Genomic DNA, 18,674 nt, shown 5'->3' on the forward strand with positions numbered 1-18,674 from the left:
GAATTAATGAAACTGAACTCGATGATTGTGGAAATTCTGTGTAATAATGGCTGTCGATATTGCTCAAAATTAATAAAACAATTTACGTGTACAGCGAAGCTGAGCGACGCAGCGTACCACGTGAACAATCTTCTGTCGCCCGTGAGGTTCGCGGAGGCGCTGGACGCGGTCCCGGCGCGGGCGCTGCTCGTGGAGGTGGCGCCCCACGCCCTGCTGCAGGCCGTGCTGAAGAGGGCCCGGCCGCACGCGGCGCACGTGCCGCTGCTGCGGCGTGAGCGCGGCGACCAGGCGGCGCACCTGCTGGCCGCGCTGGGCCGCCTGCACGCGTGCGGCGCGCAGCCGCGTCTGGCCGCGCTGGCGCCCGCGCCGGTCTGGCCCGTCCCGCGGGGCACGCCCTCGCTCGCGTCGCGCGTGCGCTGGGACCACTCCGCCGAGTGGAGCGTGGCCAGCTACGCGCAGGCGCGCTCCGGAGAGAACGTCATCGAGTACGACCTGTCCAAGAGTGACGACGCTTTCATGGCCGGCCACAACATCGACGGCCGCGTGTTGTTCCCCGCCACCGGCTACCTGGTGAGTTCTCGCCCGGCTCGGCTAATGTAGTACCAATATTTATGAAAGGAGATATCTGATGTTTCTAATTATCGCCCCATTTCTCTACTATCTATATTTCCAAAAGTCTTTGAAAGAATTCTACATACATTTATGATTTGGCATTTTAAAGAACATATTTCTAACACATGTATTTGTTGGTGGCAAATATACTGTGACAAATCTTATGAGTTTTGTTAATAACCTGGCTGAAAGCGTCGACAGCGGTATGCAAACGGATGTCATTTACACGGATCTCAGTAGTGCGTTTGATAAAGTCGACCATAATCTACTCCTTACTAAGCTTTTCAACTACGGTATCTCTAACCTCCTATTATCTTGGTCTAAGTCATACCTAAGTAGTAGGTCTCAAAGAGTCATCACGAATGGTTATACCTCCACGTGTTACACCACATTTTCTGGCGTTCCCCAAGGATCTCTCTTAGGGCCTTTGCTGTTTGTAGTTTTTATTAATGACGTAATTTCGGTTGTGAAGCATAGCAAAGCGCTACTCTATGCTGATGATTTTAAGGTTGTACAGATTAATTTAGTCGCATAATGATGGAGCGTTGTTACAAGAAGAAGACTGTTAGTGACTGGGCCAGAAGTAACAAAATGATCCTCAACGCTCATAAATGTGTTCATATTAAAATCACGCGGAAGAAAAATGTAATATCCACAACATATTTTGTTAATGACCTTGCCATCAATGAAGTACATACTGCCAGAGATCTAGGAATTTTAATTGACACTAGACTTTCATTCAAACCACATATAGATGAAGTTGTTGGAAAGGCGACGAAAATGGTTGGGTTTATTAAACGTACTTCCAAAGATTTTAAACAGATTATTTCTGTCATGTGTTTAAACAATTCATTTTGGATTTTGCTTGTGTGATTTGGTACCCCTTTTACAAAATTCATGTTGATAGGTTGGAAAAAATTTAAAGGTCTTTTACTTTATTTCTGGTATACAAAGACACAAAACATAGCGGTTCATGTTTATCATACAGCCAGAGGCTAAATATTTTTAAATTAAAATCTCTCGAAAATCGTCGTCGTATTCAAGATTTGCTTTTTTTATTTAAATTATGTAATGGTATTGTTAGTGCCCCAGAAATATTACGACAAATTGATTTCAATATACCCCGCCCCGGTGCAAGGCTTATTAATCGTGAATTCTTTCATCTTGCTATTCCGAGAACTAATATTGGTCTTCACTCTCCACTGCAGCACTCTATGAGATCATTTAATGAGCTCCTTAATAATAATTTTGACTCCATGGATATGTTTGGGATGTCGGTGCTACAATTTAAAAGACTTTGCAATAGTGTTATTTTTAATAGTTTTTAATTATATTAATCTTTAAAGTATTTTGCGCTTTTTGTACTAACATTATCTTTAATAATACACCAGAGCTGTACATACCTGTAAGAAAGCTATTTGTTCATAATGTTCGTTTTATATTTTTCTTATTTTTGTTTAGCTTAGAATAACTTGTTGGTGTGTCTATAATAAATAAATAAATCTGTCGTTCCAGACTTTGGTGTGGAGAACGATGGCCAAACTTCACAATAAGAAACTAGAGGAGACGGCGATAGTGCTGGAGAATGTTCAGTTCAGACGGGCCACCATAGTGTCGCGCGACGGCCCCGTGCGGTTCCTCGTCAACGTGCTCGAGGGAACGGGAGAGTTCGACGTGTGCGAGGGCGGATCGGTGGCCGTCACGGGCCTGGTGCGGCTGACCGACGACCCCGCCGCCGAGCGCCTGCCCCCGTCACCGGAGCCCCCCGCGGCGCCCGGGGCCGAGGACCGCCTGCCGCTCGTGACCGACGACATATACAAGGAGCTCAGACTGCGCGGCTACAACTACAGTGGCGTCTTCCGCGGCGTCATTTCGTCCGAGCCGCGCGGGACGAGCGGCGAGCTCGCCTGGAACGACAACTGGATCGCGTTCATAGACACCATGCTCCAGTACAGCATCGTCGGCACGAGCAATCGCGAGCTGTTCCTGCCCACGCGGCTGCAGCGCGCCCTCATCGACCCGCGCGCGCACGCGGCCGCGCTGGCCGCCGGGCCCGCGGTGGCCGTGCGCATGCGGCGCGACATCGACGTCATATCCGCGGGCGGGGTGGAGCTGCGCGGCCTCAAGACCAGCCTGGCGCCCCGGCGCGCCAACCCGCAGCCGCCGCCCAAGCTGGAGCGGCACGCGTTCGTGCCGTACGAGGCCGAGGACGCGGGGCGTGAGCGCGGGCCGCCGCTGGTGGCCGCCGCGCAGCTGCTGCTGGAGAACGCGGGCGCGCTGCGTCTGCGCGTGGCGGAGGCGGTCGGCGCGCGCGGCCCGGACGGCCTGCTGACGCCGCCGCTGCTGGCCGCACTCGACGCCGAGCCGCAGGTGCGGGTGGACGCCACGCTGGCCGCCGCCGACAAGAGCGCGGCGTACGCGGCTCTGGCGCAAGAGCTGGCTCTGAAGGTGAGTCGTGCTCTAACACCGTCCTATTTTAACTTAGACCGGCTATTATTCAATCTAATATTGATCAAAATACGTGGAAAGCCTCTTCAAAATAACAAATGAAATTACTTCGCTGAACTCTCTGATGATCACTTTTTGTTATGTAGGTGTCTTTACATAAACCCGATTCCAATTATAATGACGTGTCTTATTACGTCTATCATCCTACTATTTAAAAAAAAATTTACCATTTACAGTTGTCGCATATAAGATTAGATATAGATATTGCTGAAATCATAATTTTGCGCACCGAGCACCTTTTCGTTTGGCTTTAATTATAAAATTCGGCCAAATTCATACTTTACGTCAAGTCGTTTCGTACAAGAACATGAAAAAAAAAATCTTTAATATTTGAAAAGTTTACGAGGCCGCCATTTTGGATTTCACAAATGATCCTTTGTAATAATAAATAATAAATTTGTTCTACACCATTCCGAGAACCATTTAAATGTTCCCTCAGGAACTCTTACATAATTTTCTCAATGAAAAATACCTACTTATTTCATTTTCGGTACACCTGAAATCGTGTGTATAATTCTATGATGATGGGTGGTATTCTTTAGACGTGGCAACATAACAAACATACACATTCGCATTTATAAGATTAGAGAGGATTTCCTACATGAAAGTGTTTTTTTCGACAGTAATTATGAACATAACATTTTAACATAAATAAAATTATACATGATAAACAATTTGGATTCACTACAGGGAACGTTCAACTATTGACGCAGGTGTTTCATTAATGGAACATATTTTTAGTGCTTGGGGAGGATTCACAAGATTCTTTAGGAATCTTTTGCGACCTTTCCAAAGCGTTTGATTGCATCCAACATGAAATTCTAATCAGGAAATTGCAACACTATGGCATAAGAGGAAGCGCTTTAAATTTATTAACCCCATATTTTAATAACAGGATACAGTATGTTGAAGTTAATAGTGTAAGGTCTTCAGGCTCCGTGTTAGGAATGGGTGTCCCGCAGGGTTCAATTCTCGCACCATTTCTGTTTTTAGTTTATATCAATGACCTACCCTATCTTATAAAGAACACACATGATATAGTATTGTTTGCGGATGATACATCACTATTATTTAAAGTTAATCGACATGCAACTACTATTGAAGATGTAAATAATGCTATTTCTAAGGTAGAACAATGGTTCAATGTAAACAATTTTCTTTTGAATGGTAAGAAAACGAAATGCTTATAATTCATATTACCAAATGTAAAAAAGATCAACACACATATTAAATTAAATGGAGAAATTTTGGATCTTGTACATATCAGTGTGCTTCTCTAGATGAGAAGCTTCAGTGGGGTGACCATATATCTGCCTTAGCAAACAGATTAAGCTCTACAGCATATACGGTTAAGAAGATAAGAGAACTGACTGACATAGATACGGCCAGAATAGTATATTTTAGTTACTTCCACAGCATTATGTGCTATGATATCCTTTTATGGGGTAATGCTGCTGCGATCAATACGATATTTGTGCTGCAGAAGAGAGCCGTTAGAGCCATTTATGACATGGGATCTAGAATTTCGTTAAAGAATAAGTTTAAAGAAATAGGTATTATGACAGTGGTCTCACAATACATTTACGAGAATTTGATATTTGCACAAAATAATAAAAATAAGTTCAGAAAACTAAGTGACTTACATAGTATTAATACTAGAAATAAGGGTAGACTTGTCATGCCTGCCCCAAGACTCCATAAAGTCAGTAATTCTTTTAGGTGTCAGTGTGTTCGCTTCTATAATAAACTCCCCGAACATATAGCAAATATGTCTATAAACAAATTCAAAGCCTTCACAAAATGTAAATTAAGCAGCAAATGCTGTTACAATATCCAAGATTATTTAAATGATAAAGCAGCCTGTAATTGAATTGGTCAACTTAAGTGTGATTTCTTTTATGTGATTTTAATTGTTTGATGTTATTTATATTACTTATTTGATTTTAGTTTTATCTGTTTGATATTATTTATTTATTATTATGAAATTAAGTGTATGACTGAACTTAAGCCATTGTAAATCAATGTTATGAGTTCAATAAACGTTTTGATTTTGAACCAGACATGTTCTTTGGTTTACAGGTGAACCAAAAGGACGTGAACAACAGCGCCCCCGATGAGGATTGTCACCTCGTGATGGGTGCCGACGTACTAGAGGGCGAGGCGGCGGCAACCGTGCTCGCCAATATGGCGGCCGCGCTCGTCGACGGAGGCATGCTGCTGCTGCGGGAGCCGCGGGGGGCGGCCCGGGGCGCGCGGGGGGGCGCCGCCCTCAAGGCCGCCGGGCTGCAGGTGGTGGCGCGGCTGGCGGGCGCCGACGCGGGCGAGGAGTACGTGCTGCTGCGGGCGCGGCGCGACCTGCCGCCCGCGGTGGTCGTGGAGCTGGACGAGGAGGACGGCGCCTACCGCTGGGTGGAGCGGCTGCGGGCCGCGCTGCACCGCGCCGAGAGCGAGCCGCTGCGCGTGTACGCCGTGTCGCGCGCGCCCGCGTCGGGGCTGCTCGGGCTGTGCTCGTGCCTGCGGGCCGAGGCGGGCGGCCGCGCGCTGCGGGGCTACCTGCTGGCCGCCACCGCGCCGCGCTTCGCGCCCGACGCGCCCGCGTACGCCGCACAAGTGGAGAGAGACCTCGCTGTCAACGTGCTGCGCGGCGATCGCTGGGGCTCCTACCGACACATTTTACTGGACGACCCGACCGAGCCCACGCTGCAGGTGATTTTTTCGATCATGAATTTATAAGATGGCCGTCTACATCTACTGCCACGTGAGCTTTGAGGAAGTCTACATGCTCGCGTTAATAATCGCACACTCTTTCCATCAAAGTGCTATAATATAATAGATATATTTCTTCACTTGTTCCTGAGATGAATGGAAAAAAAATGACCGGATATTGGTCTGTATAACAAGAACGAAATCAGTATAAATAACATAATATACCGTCCGAATATTAAGAGTTTTCTTTAGTGTTAATTCCAACAATATTTATTTTTTAAACAATTCGATTTGAGACTTAATCTCATGCCAGATTTTGGCGACTCAACATCTCCTGAGGATGCCTAGTGTAGAGGCGAAACACGTGTCGAATTGTTTAAAAGACAAATATTCGCGGAACTTAGCACTAAAGAAAACTCAAAACATTTGGATAATTATGGATTTCCGCAAAGTACTTCAATAATTTTCATAATATACCGTATAGAAAAAGTTACAGTAAATACTTGTACAATTTGCGATCAATTTTATGAGTATAACACTCCAATTTAAAAATTTCCTTTACATGAATTACGAGTCATAGTTGTTCGCTGTACATTATTTTATGTCGATGAAAAGTTGGAAGAGGAAACGAGCGTATGGGAATATGTGTCACGTGATCACCGCCGCCCACACTCCTGCAACATCATTGGAATCACAATAGATATTTAAGTATTTGATGTTATGTGCAACCTAATTACTGCACACGTGTGTGTGAACATTGTCGCAGGTGGAACATGCCTACGTGAACACTCTGACCCGGGGTGACCTGGCCTCACTGCGCTGGGTGGAGAGCGACCTGCGTCACGCCACGCCGAGGGCTGACCAACAGCTGTGCCGCGTGCACTACGCGCCGCTCAACTTCCGCGACATAATGCTGGCCACGGGCAAGCTTCCACCAGATGCGCTGCCCGGCAACCTGGCAGGACAGGTACGGTTTCATAGTCAAACTCTAAATCAAATAAACTTTTCTCAATTAAGCTTGAACTAAGCTCTTTTGAATAGTCACTACAAATATTTATGTTAAATTACTGAATTTACCATATGTTCTTAAATGTTGAACTCGTAAGAAGAACATAAAGGAAACTCAATGGCCGCTCTTTTCAATCAAACGTAGTATTTTATAATGGCTGTAAATCCATAAAAAAATATTTTGTAAAGTGCTGAATCCAATATATGAATCATGTATTGTAACCAAGAAATAAAACCCGGTTCGACCTGACCCATCCCCGCACTAACTATAACCGGGTGTTTTTTTTTGTAGGAGTGTATTCTGGGGCTGGAGTTCAGCGGGCGCTGTGTGGGCTCGGGTGCTCGCGTCATGGGCATGGTGGCAGCCCGCGGCCTGGCGACCACGGTGGTGGCCGACCGCGCCTTCCTGTGGGACGTGCCCGACAACTGGTACAGTCTACATTTTGCTCCTACGAACCTACCCTACCTACCTACTGATTTAACGCTATGATCCTAAACAACGGTGCCTATTTCTGCCGTGAAGCGGTAATGTGTAAGCGTTACTGTGTTTCAATCTAAAGGGCGTCGTAGCTAGTGAAATTACTGGGCAAATGAGACTTAGCATCATATGTCTCAAGGTTGCTTTTTGGGTTTTTCAACAATCCTGAGCGGCAATGCATTGCAATGGTCAGGGCATATCAATTACCACCCCCTAAAAGTCCTGATCGTCTCGTGCCTTATTTTCATAAAAAAAAATACAGATGGTATAATAACTTTAGTATAGACAAACTCAACATGTAGAAAGTGAGTGATTTGTTTAAGCAATTAAATGGTACTTACCTATCATTATATGGCAATTCCAAAAACTATAGTTGCCATATATATTTTAGTCTCTCGGCGCCCCAATTTTTCATCTCGCTTGTCATTTCGAGTTCGAGGTGAAAATTTATAGTTACCAAGAACTTTTGCTTGTGAACATTAATTACCACTTACGTTTTTGTTGACTGACAGGTTGTGGTCTCTGCAACATTTTCCTAAGATTTACACTGTGAACCTAAATATAAATAAGAAACTAACTAGAGCCTATTTGTTATTTGTCCAAATTTTTTTCCTTTATAACGAACAGACCACTGGTTCTATATAATGTAAGCAATACTTGGAAGATAGACGCAAGATACTGTAGAGGTTTTTATTGAAATGTTTGCAGTGAATATCGTCTCAACTAGACGATAATTTATAGTTATTTATGCAACTGTTGTGTAAAAACACTCATTTGATACTATTATCACACTCGGCTTCGCCTCTTGTGATAAATCCACATTCGTGTTTTAATACCTAATTATCAACAGTTGCATACAAGACTTTATCTACACCCAGAATATGAATCCTCTAAACGATTCTGGAACATTTAGCTATCTGCTAACATTAAAACACCAGTTGTAGTTGTAACTTATTATCACTCATTACTGATTGTATACAAATAAACTAAGTATTAATGAAACAATTATTTATTTTATGTTCTTTTGTAGCGTTTAAAATGAATAGCTCATTTTTTGTAAGCAAAACAATAAAAATATCGAAGAAAAATGGCGGGGATTCGAATAACCGTCTTTTTTTTACGGCGCGCGACGTTCTGGTAGTGTGGAACGCGCGTAAACGTAAATGGTCTTTTTTTGAAATTCATACAGATACCATGCATCTCTTGAAACTTTGCGCATGAAGGGATAAAAAAAACAGGAGTGTTGTTATGACATTCAGTACAACATTACAACACTCTTTTGGATGATGTAATGGTTATTATCTACACCCATGCTTTAAATCCTCTATTAAAGATTCTGAAACAGTTAGCTTATTACTAACATTAAAACACCCAATGTTTCAGAATCTTTTACAGGATTCATATTCTGGGTGTAGATAAAGTCTTGTATGCAACTGTTGATAATTAGGTATTAAACCCCCCCCCCCTTTTTACACAATACACTCCTAATAATTTCCCATCTGATTTTCTAAACCCCTTATTCGTATGTTTAACGAAAAGGAAAAATTAAAAAAAAAAAAAAACAATTTATAAAATAGAAAAATCCAAGAGATATCTTTGAATACAAAACTCTTAAAGACAGAATTGAGAGGTTCATGTCAACTTGTTACAAAAGACACATTGGGGATATTGATAGTGGTATTCATGGTAATCTTTGTAGATTTTGGTCATTTGTCATAAATCGTAAGAGCTCTTCGTCATCGCTTCCCAGCAAAATAAGTCACATATATACCACGGCTGACACGGGTGAAGATATGGTAAATCTATTCGCTGGTTATTTCTATACGTTATTTATATATCAATATAGGGAGGAGAAATAATAATATGATAAATACCTCTAGAAACCCCTATTAATTAATCTTATGATAGTGTAGTTAAAGCTCACGGGAAAATTCTCAACTTTGAGTAATATCTATATTAATGAACATTTGATAATTAAAAGCCTTTTGTCTCTCCGATCCTTCCAAAGGTGTCTGACCTGACAGAATCCCACCAATATTTATCAAAAAATGTGCAAAACAACTAGCGCTTCTAAAAATTATATTTTCACATTCCTTACTAATATTTACTTTTCTCCCTAAATGGAAATTAGGTAATGTCGTATCAATGTTTAAAAAAGTTATCCATATATTCATAATTTATGTTTTCGCAATTTAAAGAACGTATTTCTAGCACTCAGCATGGTTTTATTGGTGGCTAATCTACAGTGACATATCTTATGAGCAATGTTAATAACTTGGTTAAAAGCGTCGACAGCGCTATGCTCACTGATGTCATCTACACGGTTCTCAGTAGTGCGTTTGATAAAGTCGACCATATTTAATATACTCCTTACTAAGTTTTTCAACTACGGCATCTCGAACCCCTCTATTATCTTTAGGTTAAGGTTTAAGTCATACCCCTACATACAAATGGTAGGTCTCAAAGAGTCATCACGAAAGGTTATATCTCCACGTGTTACACTACATTTTCTGGCGTACCCCAAGTATCTCTCCTAGGGCCTTTGCTGTTTGTAGTTTTTATTAATGACGTAGTTTAGGTCCATGACGATGATCACAACATATCGTATTTAGTTAGATAATCGTCACATACTGTTATAGATTTATATAAGATTTGCGTTTGTAATGTGGTATCTGAAAGCGTTCGTCGTTTATTAGGCGTCTATTGGGCTTAAGGCCGATGCACCTTTCCGATGCGAAGTGTAGTGATGGTGATGGTTGGTTGCAGGACCCTGGCCGAGGCGGCCACGGTGCCGGTAGCATATGCGACGGCGTACTACGCGCTGGTGGTGCGCGGGCGCATGCGGCGCGGCGAGAGCGTGCTGGTGCACGCCGGCTCGGGCGGCGTGGGGCAGGCCGCCATCGGCATCGCGCTGCACGCGGGCTGCGCCGTGTACACCACCGTGGGCACGCCCGACAAGCGAGCCTTCCTGCGGGAGCGCTTCCCTGCGCTGCCCGACGAGAACATCGCCAACTCCAGAGACACCAGCTTCGAGCAGGCGGTGCTGCGGCGCACCGGGGGCCGCGGGGTGGACCTGGTGCTCAACTCGCTGGCGGCCGACAAGCTGGCCGCGTCCGTGCGTTGCCTGGCCATCGGCGGCCGGTTCCTCGAGATCGGCAAGCTGGACCTCTCAAACAACACTCCCCTGGTAAGCTAACTACTTCCGCTACCGCCGATGTGTAGACATCCAATGCGTAGCGTGTGAGTGTATCACGTTTGTCGCGTGTTGTAGGGCATGGCCGTGTTCCTGAAGAACACCACGTTCCACGGCATCCTGCTGGACGCGCTGTTCGAGGCGGACGGGTCGAGCTGGGAGCGCGAGGAGGTGGTGCGCTGCGTCCGGGACGGCATCGCGAGCGGCGCCGTGCGACCACTGCCCGCCACCGAGTTCGGCGCGCACCAGCTGGAACCTGCCTTCCGCTTCATGGCGACGGGCAAACACGTGGGCAAGGTGCTGCTGCGAGTGCGGGACGACGACGCCGAGGGACCCGGGCTCGTGGCTGCCCTGCCGCGCACCTACATGCACCCCGCCAAGAGCTACGTGCTCGTCGGTGAGCTACAGTTTTTTTACTTTTCATCAGCTGTTCCACTTACGCGTTGGCTCGTCTTATTCAAGAATTGGATACCGACACCGAGGCCCCTGGATGTCAAAGGTGTTTCTTTACAGCCTCTTACAGTGATATAACTAACATACAGTTAATATCGTTGTTTGTCTGTGTGACCTGCAGGTGGGCTGGGCGGTTTCGGGCTGGAGCTGGCAGGTTGGCTGGTGAAGCAGGGGGCGCGGGCGTTGGTGCTCAACTCCCGGTCCGGAGTGCGCACCGGGTATCAGTCATGGTGTATTAGCAGGTATGTCGTGTGTGTTTCAATATTCAATGATATATCAATTTTAATATAACTTTTATAATAAGGAACATGAAAGAAAATTAAATGAACTCAATAATAACTTATACATAAAATTTTTCACCAAGAGCTAAATGTTAAACTATTTGCTAATAATTTTTTCAAGGGAATTGATAGTGGTTGTAATAAGAAATGCCAGATGTAATCGATATAATAACGCTATCGTGGGCGGCAGGTGGCGTGCGCGAGGTGCGACGGTCCTGGTGTCGACGGCGGACGCGTGCAGCGCGAGCGGGGCGCGTGCTCTGCTGAGGGACGCCAACTCCCTGGCGCCCGTGGGCGGCATCTTCAACCTGGCGGCCGTGCTGCGTGATGCCTTCCTCGAGAACCTCACGCCTGACGACTTCCGCGCCGTGGCGCGCCCCAAGGTGGAGGGCACACGCGCGCTGGACGAGGCGTCGCGCGAGCTGTGCCCCGAGCTGGAGCACTTCGTGGTGTTCTCGTCCGTGTCGTGCGGCCGCGGCAACCCCGGCCAGAGCAACTACGGGCTGGCCAACTCCGCAATGGAGCGCATCATGGAGGTGCGCCAAGCCGACGGATTGCCTGGCCTGGCCGTGCAGTGGGGCGCCATAGGTATATACATTCGTTCTATGTATTAACTTACCTCTGTTTTTAATTTTTCTCAATCATTAAAGCCGGCTGGGCCTGATAATTTAAGCGCAAATGCTTTTGACAAGTTTAGCAAAAAAATTGCTCATTTATATTATGTTTTTTGCACATTTTATGTTTCCTTAAATCCGTCTCATTTTTCATAATTTGTTAAATCTATATCAGATTTAACTCAAACCGGAACATAAGCTACCTTTATACCTAAATAAGTTACAGTTATCTCTAATCTTTAATAGCCATAATAATATTTGTATGACGGTGAGAGATGCCGCCGCGGCCGGTTTACTAGAGTACAGCATGCAATCTAGTTGGTCACAGTTTCATTCCGTTCCGATTTGTTCTCATAGTATATATCTTATACGCTAGTTCTTATCATGTTCATAGGCTATAGCCTAAGCAGTATTAGTCAATCAATTCAAGATATCACAATATGTCTAGGTAGATTCGGCTGGCTATTCTCACGTCAACTATTTCAATTTTGATTGTACCATCTGGCAGATTTTTATCTGTCTGTAGTTATATCCACTTATGTCCACTTCTGGACAAAGACCTGCCTCAAAGATCGCCACGACGATCGGTCCTGCGCTGCCCTCATCCAACGTATTCCGGCGATCTTGATCGTCCATCTTGTGGGGGGTCTATCAACACTGCGTCTTCCGGTACGTAGTCGCCATTCGAGGACTTTCTGCCCCACTGGCCATCTTTCCGTCGAACTATGTGCCCTTTCTACTGCCACTTAGATATTGATAATGGAGAGTTTTGATAAAAATATAAAGTCACCTGTATGAGTCTAGTTAATTATTGTCGAATCGTGGTGGATTGCAGGCGAGGTGGGCTTGATCGTGGAGACGATGGGCGGTGACGAGACGGTGGTGGGCGGCACCGTGCCGCAGCGTATGGCGTCCTGCCTGGAGACGCTGGGAGCTCTGCTGGCGCGGCCCCACGCCGTGGTGGCCAGCATGGTGCTGGCTGACAAACGCCGCACCGCCGCCCCTCCCGCCGACTCACTCGTGCACGCCGTGGCCAACATCCTGGGTATGTACCCTCGCCTCTTAGATGTTTGACATCGTTTCTAATTGTTTTGGAAATGATCCACAACAAGTGCCAAAACACAGCGCCCTCCTCCATCACTGCACTTCTCCATCACACTCCATCGAAGGGACGGTCCAATTATTATGGGATGCCTATACATACACAATACCCACACGCTACGATCTATTCGTACTTATTGAATGCCTACCTGAGTAACCCTGAGGCTAGTGCGCGAAGGACACAAGCAGGTGCGATTTTCACGCTACACTTGTGGCCTTAAAGTCAAGGACCAAGGAACTGAAGAAAGAATTTCCCACTTACTTTGCCTAATAATGTAATAAAGTAATATTTATATGTTTATCAATTGCTTTATGCTTCTCTCATGTTTGAGAATACTTTTATTTCGGTTATATAAAAAATAAAGCAACATAATTTGTACATACGACACTAAGGTCTTAGGTGGAATTGTATGCTCCACCATTGTTACTTCGTCTTTCGTTTTTTTTTTTATGAATTTCACCTTAACCTACAATTTCACGTCAATCTCGCCACTTAGATGGCGTTCACCGTTCTCATTAATGCTATAACTTAATACGTCGTTTCAGGAATCAAAGATCCATCCAAAGTGTCCGAGTCGGCGAACCTGGCCGAGCTCGGCATGGACTCCCTGATGGGGGCGGAGATCAAGCAGACTTTGGAGCGGGGATACGACGTGGTGCTGGGAGTGCAGGAGATCCGAGCGCTCACCTTTGCTAAGCTAAAGGCGCTTTCGGGCGGCGAAGACGCGACGGAGACCGCTGCTGCGACGGAGGGCCAGGGGGAGAAGACGGCCACGGCGCAGGCAGACCCTGCTCCCGCAGCCCCGCCCGCCGCCGTGTCGCGACCCCCTCCTTCACCCACCGACTTGGTGCAGTTTGCGACGCTGGGTGAGCTGGTACCTAAGCGTACCGTTGTACGACTGCCCAGCGCGGTGGCTGACGACACAGACGCCGACGCCGTGTTTATGGTAAGTGTGCCTAGCGGTGCACACACACAATTCAACCTGAAAGTAGCACAAGTTTGGCTGTGACACTGCATAATAGCCGGCCCCGTCCCTTTACGTTTCTCAGTTCGCCGCCGAGAGGCATAGTGATAACATTGTTCGTTATAATACTATACTGTTCATTGAAATGGTGTGGAATGTGTAGTACAATATCTAGTCTCACGAAAGATAGGTATAGAAGTGGTTACTTATAAGTGGCCTTCCTTGTTAATTGCACTGACCTTGATATTACAAAGTCGCTAGCTGTAAGTTTCCAAAAGATGCCATTAGATTACATAGGTCAATAATTATTCTATCATTAATAATTGAAAAAGTTAATACAGAAAAATAAAATATAAAAAGCACGCGTATTCTTGTAGCATTGTCGTTTTTCACATCCCTTTATGTCGTAGATAAATTCACATTGTATTATCTTGATCTATCATTGGCACTCGTAGACTAGCTATGAGACACATTGTAAAAATAAAAAATACGTTTATTAATTAAAATGATTTTTTATTATTCCATTATACCGTAATCTACTCAGTTATAGATAATGAGTATCGCCCATCACCAATGAGTTGTCACGTGGTTGTCACTGGATTGTTCACTTTGACAAGTCTGAACAATCCAATTAAAACTACCTGGCTTTCCCCGCGACTCGCCAGGTTTGGTAATTTTATTTTCGTATTAGAACTCATGAAAGCGAGGTCTTTTAGGTTGAATTGTCTGTGATGGATCACGAGTATGAAACGTTACTGTGCGTTACGTTCTAATATTTTGAATTGTTTTCACCAATGTGTGACCGGGCAGCTTCTCATCAGAGACTACTCCCCCAGGTGCACCCAATCGAAGGCGTGGCGGACGCGCTGCGCGGCGTAGCGCGTCTCGTGCACGGCGTCGTGTTCGGGCTGCAGTGCGCGGCCGACGCGCCGTTGGACGACATGCGGTCGCTGGCGGCGTACTACGTGCGCCACGTGCGAGCGCTGCGGCCGCGCCCGCCCTACACGCTGCTGGGGTACTCGTTCGGTGCCGCCGTCGCCTTCGAGATGGCGCTGCAGCTGCAAGAGGTACGACACTCCTTGTACATCGCCTGCTATCCGTAGGTCCATTGACTGAACGACACACAGCGGCGATGCCTCTATTTCAACTCCGTTGTAAGTGGGCGTGTGATACTTCACCCAATTCGATTGTGTTCGTACGCTCATACTGTAGCAAATGTAACCTATGAGCCTTAATTTTGCATATAAGCTGATGTTTAACCCTCAGAAGACACAACAATATTTTATCGTAAAATAAATTAACAAATATTTCCTACGCCGCAGTTTGTATTACAGGCCTCGAAAGAATATCAACTTGACTCGTTATAAGCCACAATGTTTACTATTGAGTATATCAAGTAGTGCTCTCTGCTACTACTATGATATGCACAGTTCAGTTTTCAGGATATTTTTCGTGAACGCATGAAAACTGAATGATATATTCTCATGAAATCGAAATAATGTAGATAACGAGTCAAACGGACGTAAAGTAATTGTCTTTTGTATGGCAGGATGGCTGCGAGACGCAGCTGGTGCTGGTGGACGGGTCGCCCGCGTTCGTGGCCACACACACCACACGCGGCACCACGCGGCGTGTGCAGCGCTCGCAGAGCTCTGACGAGGCCGACGCGCTCGCATACTTCGCACAACTCTTCAAGGACGTCGACGCGGCCAAGGTGGGCGAACTCCAAAAATTACATTTCACTTACTCTCTTAAAATTGACAGATTATATTCTGTTATATTTTTCATGTGTAATAGGAGTTTATATGACTGTTTATAATGAAGGGCATTAAACGCGAGTGTTGTAATGACTAATTATGCACAGTTACATACACTTCTTTATCTACCAACATATCATAAGCCTCCACGATGCATTAAGGAACCGCATGTTATGACCACCATAATTTTTAACTGGTTATGGCGGTAATAAAAAGTTTCCTGGCAACTGTCATCGATGTTAATATTTAGCAATAATAACATTTTTACAGATAATAAATTAGTTTTAACAGAATAGACTTTTTATGGTAGTCATAATATGCAGTTCTTGAACGCAACATGGAGGGTTTATGATATTTGAGTTACTAAGTTGAAGTACGATGATAATCTGACTTAATTTGATTTTTAAGCGACCACACAAATGGAGGAGGAAGTATCAACTTTGAATTTAGTTAGGGTTTAATTATTTAAATTAAATATGTCCCGATATAGGTGTCTTCTCTAAAATCTTCGATTCCCTCCACAAGAAAGTACATTTTTATAACGCGGTCTGTAAATATTGTGCCGCTTGCATTATAGCTTTTAGATATCAAACTCAGGTTTAGAAACGTTGGAGGTGAATGTGTCCTATGTAAGACATTATAATATCATAACTAAAAACTAATCTTTGATATACTTTAATACTCACCCAATGAAGTTCTACATATAAGGACATCTCATTCGGAGTCTGATAATGGAACTGCAAAAGTATGTTTAAAGTCAATGTAAGCACACTTTTTTGACACACTCCTTAGTCGTGTGTCAACTGTCACTCTCCAAATGAAATCTGATCTGAATAACTGTTTTACATTGCTGCTTATTGACCAATATTATTTTAAACAACTGGAGTAAATGCGGCAATGTATGGATACAGCAGGCAAAGCTTATTATGATGTAATTTGTGGCATGTTCCATGTTTCACCTTTATTTTTATACGACGTGATATTATGTCTTTATGTATAGAACGTCATTCAAAGTCAAAAAAATCTTTATTCACTGTAAAACTTTATAAGTTATTTAGTGCAAGTCAGGATGAAGTACAAAAGTTACAATAGCATTCAAATGAGTATAACAATATTGATTAACAAAATAAATAGGCCTTAGATGTTAATTTATTTTTTACAATACGTTAAAATTTTTTAATAGGTAATATTTTAATTTCATTTGGGAGTTGATTATAAAATATAACACAATCCACTTTAAAAGATTTAGCGATTTTACGGAGCCTGGATGGAATTGCGAGTTTATGTTTGTTTCGAGTATTGTCATTGTCTCACCATTACACGATATTGGATTTTGAATACGAAAAAAAGAGTTTAGAAGTTTAGGGTTGAGTTAATTTGAGGGTGTATCGTTGTTATGACCCACGTCACAATTAATAATGACCGCAGAGGGGGCGCGGCACGGCCGCATCGCAGCCGCCGATGGATCCAGTTCTCGTGAGTACTGTGTGCTGGGCTTGGTTGCTTTGGTTTGTGCAGCGCACAGTTCAACTGTTGAATGGATTCTATGTTTATTTATTTTTCTACTCCTCTACTTTTATCTGTCACTTATACAGTCACGATCTCAATGTACATACTTTGTTGAGTCTTTGATAAATTCTATACTCTATGGTCTAAAAATGCATTGTTACCGTACTATAATGTAGCTAAAAAAGCACAGTTGTTTTAGTGGCACAGACAACTAAATCTAGGTTGGGTACGGTAGGTTTGTAGAAATATTAGGTAATAAGTACTCAATATTATATTACATACATAATATTTTCATGTTTAAATCATAAGAGTCAACATTTTAATGTCAATTTTCAAGTTAAGAAAAAAACTTGTTAATATAATTTGCCAAGATGCTACTAGGTATATTTTCTAATTTTCAATATTTTTCATTTTGTATTTTTTGATTGAAGGCTCATAGTCCACATATTTGTGACCAAACCTATAATCCAGAGAGCTTAAAACTTTTTTTGAATTCTTTCTATTCCGTCGCACTAAAAGGATGCGAGAATGTATAAGCGAACTCAAGCTGACTCCGTACAATACTGTTATATAATAATTTATGAGTCAAAGGAGACTCGAAAGGCTTTGAGTTTAGACATTCGGAAAACAAATCCCAGTTGTTTATACGCTTTTGGGTGGGTCCTTTACAATTGAGAGTCTAATTATATTCAAATTCTAAAACTGTGTTTCAAGCGATAAAACCGCTCTAACTGTAACTGTTGTTAATAATGTTGTGTTGCGTTTTCCGCTGTAACTAATCAGCTTAAGTCTCAGAACACATGTATGTTCACCTGTCACTAATGAGCGGCGTCGCAGGTGTCGCGGGAGCTGGAGGCGCTGGCCAGCTGGGACGAGCGCGTGGCCCGCACCACGCAGCTGGTGGGCGCCGGGTACTCGGCGGACCAGCTGGCGGCGGCCGCGCGCGCCTTCTACCGCAAGCTGGTGGTGGGCGACGCCTACCGGCCCGGCGCGCCGCTGCGGGCGCCCGTCACGCTGTTCACGGCGCGGGACAACTACGTGCCGCTGGCCGCCGACTACGGGCTGCGGGACGTGTGTGCCGGCGAGCTGCGCACGCGGCAGCTGCCCGCCGACCACCGCTCCATCCTGGCGGGCGACGCGGCCGCGCACATCGCCCGCCACGTGTCCGCGCTACTGCGGGCCGCCCACGAGACCACTACTGATAGCTAATTTATTGTTCTATTGTTATTTATGACGTACTCCATGGTTTGGTGCGCCTGTGATATATAATATTCCGTAGGAGTAAGAGTGGCTCGCTTTATATCGTGTATATATAGCAGTTAGGTGTGTGTGGTGTGTGTGTGTGCTCGATGAAGGACGCGACGGGACCGGAAATTCTGGTTGTCAAATAAATGTACATTCTTTTTAAACTTGTTTTATTTCATTATGAAATTAAGTGCCTAAACATTTCTTTATAGATATTAAATAAAGTGAATGAAATAATGTAGTT

At 44.4% G+C, this 18,674-nt stretch overlaps 1 protein-coding gene across 4 annotated transcripts in view; it reads left to right on the plus strand.

Annotated features, from left to right (window-relative positions):
* The window catches only part of LOC126976522 (fatty acid synthase-like), a 73,274-nt gene extending 54,680 nt beyond the window's left edge, over positions 1-18,594 (plus strand). For 3 of the 4 annotated variants that reach the window (XM_050824894.1, XM_050824895.1, XM_050824892.1), the window contains exons 9-23: positions 95-570; positions 2,128-3,060; positions 5,200-5,826; positions 6,593-6,793; positions 7,127-7,263; positions 10,079-10,499; positions 10,584-10,902; positions 11,080-11,200; positions 11,430-11,827; positions 12,689-12,898; positions 13,501-13,901; positions 14,756-14,986; positions 15,469-15,633; positions 17,105-17,152; positions 18,023-18,594. In XM_050824894.1, the coding sequence (XP_050680851.1) occupies positions 95-570; positions 2,128-3,060; positions 5,200-5,826; positions 6,593-6,793; positions 7,127-7,263; positions 10,079-10,499; positions 10,584-10,902; positions 11,080-11,200; positions 11,430-11,827; positions 12,689-12,898; positions 13,501-13,901; positions 14,756-14,986; positions 15,469-15,633; positions 17,105-17,152; positions 18,023-18,394 (5,060 nt within the window). In that variant the 3' untranslated portion in view covers positions 18,395-18,594. The remainder of the gene's footprint in view (positions 1-94; positions 571-2,127; positions 3,061-5,199; positions 5,827-6,592; positions 6,794-7,126; positions 7,264-10,078; positions 10,500-10,583; positions 10,903-11,079; positions 11,201-11,429; positions 11,828-12,688; positions 12,899-13,500; positions 13,902-14,755; positions 14,987-15,468; positions 15,634-17,104; positions 17,153-18,022) is intronic. The other variant, XM_050824896.1, reaches the window with a different exon arrangement.
* Positions 18,595-18,674: the final 80 nt, after the last annotated feature.

The sequence above is a fragment of the Leptidea sinapis genome, chromosome 41, assembly GCF_905404315.1.
Source record: "Leptidea sinapis chromosome 41, ilLepSina1.1, whole genome shotgun sequence".
NCBI lineage: Eukaryota > Metazoa > Arthropoda > Insecta > Lepidoptera > Pieridae > Leptidea > Leptidea sinapis.